At 25.6% G+C, this 3,663-nt stretch overlaps 1 protein-coding gene across 1 annotated transcript; it reads left to right on the forward strand.

Moving 5' to 3' along the window:
* Nucleotides 1-432: 432 nt before the first annotated feature.
* LOC100570410 lies at nt 433-3,424 on the forward strand. Its single transcript, XM_003247572.4, has 2 exons — nt 433-533; nt 2,613-3,424. Exon 2 carries the CDS (start codon nt 2,619-2,621, stop codon nt 3,261-3,263), a length of 645 nt encoding a protein of 214 aa, XP_003247620.1. The 5' UTR covers nt 433-533; nt 2,613-2,618; the 3' UTR covers nt 3,264-3,424.
* Nucleotides 3,425-3,663: the final 239 nt, after the last annotated feature.

Raw genomic sequence — 3,663 nt, forward strand, 5'->3', positions numbered from 1 at the left:
TTTAAGATTATAATAATATAAGTGTAACACATCTCATATTTGTATACTCAAACCCAACACACATTAAACACAATGCTATAAATTGCCTATAATCTATGTTACTGAATGCAGGTGCAACTATTATATTATGTTTTATACGTTTTAATTGTTAAAAGTCATTTAAATTAATGATCATATAAATTGAAAAATTATTACCTACCTAATTTTATTAACCCTTGAATAATAATAATATTTAATTTTAATTACGATTACCAAAATAAGTACCTATTTTAATGTTATTACTAATGTGATACGTTATCATTACGTGTGGCTATAATATTTTTTTACATTTAATAATAAGTAGGTATATTACATTGTATATTAATGCTAAATTAATCAAGTTTTGGATTCATAAAAAAATGTAATGTGAGCTATAAAAATTAAAATTCTAGTAATAGTAAAAAGTAAACATATTTAAAGAGTGCCAGTTGAAACTATTAAGTTGCCACTTTAAGTTCTATTACCTTTCTAAGCGTTCAACATCAAACAATCAGGTATGACGTACTTATATATTATTTGAATTTACTTTGTATAATTATTTTTAAATTAAAGAAACAAAGATAGGTACATTTAAAAAAAAGGGGGAAAGTCACAGTGATAGGTATATGTGTTGAATATGAATTCAACGATAATTAATTGACGTATGAAAAATGATTCTAACGAATAACCATAGGTACTTGAAAATGTCACCAAATGTTTATAGATATTAGCATTTTCTATACATGATAACATTTTTCTAAAATGTTGACCTATTTAGGCTATAATTTAGGCATAAGACATTTTTGATTTTTAATCATTTTAAAATAACTTTTGATAAAAATTTTTCACTTTATCAAAAAACTTGAAAATTTAATTAGTTAATTAAGTTGTTATTAGTGTAATTAAAAAAAAAAATTGGAGCATAAATTCACAATCATTTTTTTATAAGTGTCTGAACATTTTATTCAAATTCTACAAAATCACGAAAATTTGCAAATTATTTTTGTTGTTAAAAATGTATAAAATGTTCAATTTTAATAGTTAAAGATTACAAATTTAAATTACAGTTTTTCATAAGTAGTTAATATCGTATACAACAATTTTTAAAAATATATTAGCAAAAAAATTGTGCCCATAAGTGGGTATTATTTTATCATGATATCCATCAAGCATTTAGCATAAATGAAAAATATAATACTGATTAGATTACTGACTATTAATAATATTATGATTATTAAAAAGACGGTTAATTTGGTTATAAAATGTTGTGAACATTTCGGGTAAAAAAAATCATTTTGAAGGATAGGTACCGAGTTGCTGAGGTGTCAGGTGACGTCTTGCTGGCACCCGAAGAACTTGAATAAGTTTTCACGGGATTTTAGTTAAGTCAGGAATCTCGAATTTTGGTTTATGTTTGATTATAAAATGGTTACATAATCTTGTAAAAATTTAAAATTTCAAAACAAATGAATTATTTTGTAGAGAACTGGGTGCTGGGTCGATGTCACCTCTGCACACAGATTTACAATTTCGAATTATGAATTTGCGTGTAAGTTACAAAAAGTTATTGTATTTACATTTCGTTACAAAACGGTTACATAATGGTGTGTAATTTTGGTACAACAATTTAGAACTTGGGGTGCTAGTATGACGGAACTGTTAGTACTTATTAATATTCAATTTTGTCAAAATTTAAATTTCAGACAGAGGCGAAATTACGCTCAACTATTTTTATAACAACTAATGAGGAAACTTTATTACATTTTTTAATCTAAGGTATTTAAATATTGAACATATTTTTAACTACATAATAATTGACAAAGTTTTGCGATTCTATTGCTCATAAAAATCCTGTAGATTTATGCTAAAAATGTTTTCAATTCCACTTAAATTATTATTTCCGTTTAAATATCTAGTATCGTCTAAATTTTTATTTCAAATGTCTATAAAAAAATACGTTACTTATATTTTAGATGTTATTATTTCAGTATTAACTATAGGTACTTATGAAGTATTTATTTATAAACAACGGAATGATTTTAAACATTTGTTGTTTGACGAATTTGATTCAAATTTGAATTTTATATCCTTATGAAAAATATTTTCAGGTTTTTTGATCCCATCATAAACATTCAACACACATTTTGTATCGTCAAATAAAAAAAAATCCAAATCATCAAATGTCTTGCTAGCTTAAAAAAATTCAATACTTTCGACAATTATACTATGTAGAAAGAAATGCTAATATAAACATAATTTTATGATACAAATTATATCATTAAATGTACAAAATGAATATCCCATTTCATAAACTCATTAATGTGTCGATAGTAGTTTGTCCATTAAACATTAAATGATAACATTGTCTTCATACTAAGCTATATAAATGTTTTATTAACGAAAAATACAATGAAAATGTATAAGTTATTTTTGCATAAGTTATAAAATATAAATGTAAGAAAAACATAAACTAGATGTAAGAAAAACTATGTCTGTAATTTAAATCTATTCGAAATAAAAAATTTTGAGCTTGTTACATAGTTGAGTAACGCTATATTATATTATCTAATTTCATGTATTAAAATTTGTTATAGACCAAGATGTTTTCACTGCAAGTATGGCTTTTACTTTCCATGATGATTATTTTAAATCAGGCTGTAATAATTAACCCGAAGAGACTTCCAAGCAAAGATATTGATAGCAGATATAGCTCTGATATTATATATCCAGACGCCAAAAAAAATATAAGCAAAGATATTGATAGCAGATACAGCAATTATATTATAAACCCAGACGCAAAGAGAAATATAATTAAAGGCGATGATAGCCGATACAGCTTAAATATTATTAACCCAAAAGTTGGCATAAACATTACTTGCAGTCGCTCACCCTCTAGTAAAAAGAAAATTTGTTCTAAAGACAAAGACGCAAACAAAAGACCACACAAACAGACTCGCATACTCGTTCAAATATGTGGACACGGTCACAAGTATAAACACAAGCACACACACAAACATAAGCACAAGCATACACACAAACATAAGAACAAACACACACACAGGCACAAGCACAAAAATCACATAGAACCACAGGGACATATAAAATCACAAGGAAACAAACAACTACAGGGACAAAAACAATCACAGGGACCCACGCGCTCTGAATGGCAATCGCAGTATATGGAAACCACTGCTCATTTTTTGGTGATGGAAAAATTATATAAGACATTTTGGAAGAAATCATAGATGAAAATATGATTACCCAAATATTCATAATTTAACCTAAATAATAATATAAAAAATGTTCTTTATTAATTTAAAATATTATGCATTAAGTTAAAACCATGTTGATCAGTTAACAATTTTATCACATATCAATAAACGAAATTAAAACTTGTTAATAAATACCTAATATTTGTTTTATTTAATCACACTGTATAGTGTATACAATGATTAAAAATAAACAAATAAATATACCTTGATGGGCTTGAACTAATAATTTAGTTGACACATACGTATAATAGCCCAAAATGGTCTCTAGGTATAGCTCAATATTAGTGTGCAGTAGAAAAAAATTATAGATAGTAGTAGTATATATTTTTAACAACATGTTTGGATATTATTTAAAAATGTTGAAAGTTGAAAA

Source organism: Acyrthosiphon pisum, chromosome X, assembly GCF_005508785.2.
Source record: "Acyrthosiphon pisum isolate AL4f chromosome X, pea_aphid_22Mar2018_4r6ur, whole genome shotgun sequence".
Taxonomy (NCBI): domain Eukaryota; kingdom Metazoa; phylum Arthropoda; class Insecta; order Hemiptera; family Aphididae; genus Acyrthosiphon; species Acyrthosiphon pisum.

Excerpts from the sequence above, each read along its gene's own strand:
- LOC100570410 (XM_003247572.4), top strand. The coding sequence starts at position 2,619 with ATGTTTTCACTGCAAGTATGGCTTTTACTTTCCATGATGATTATTTTA.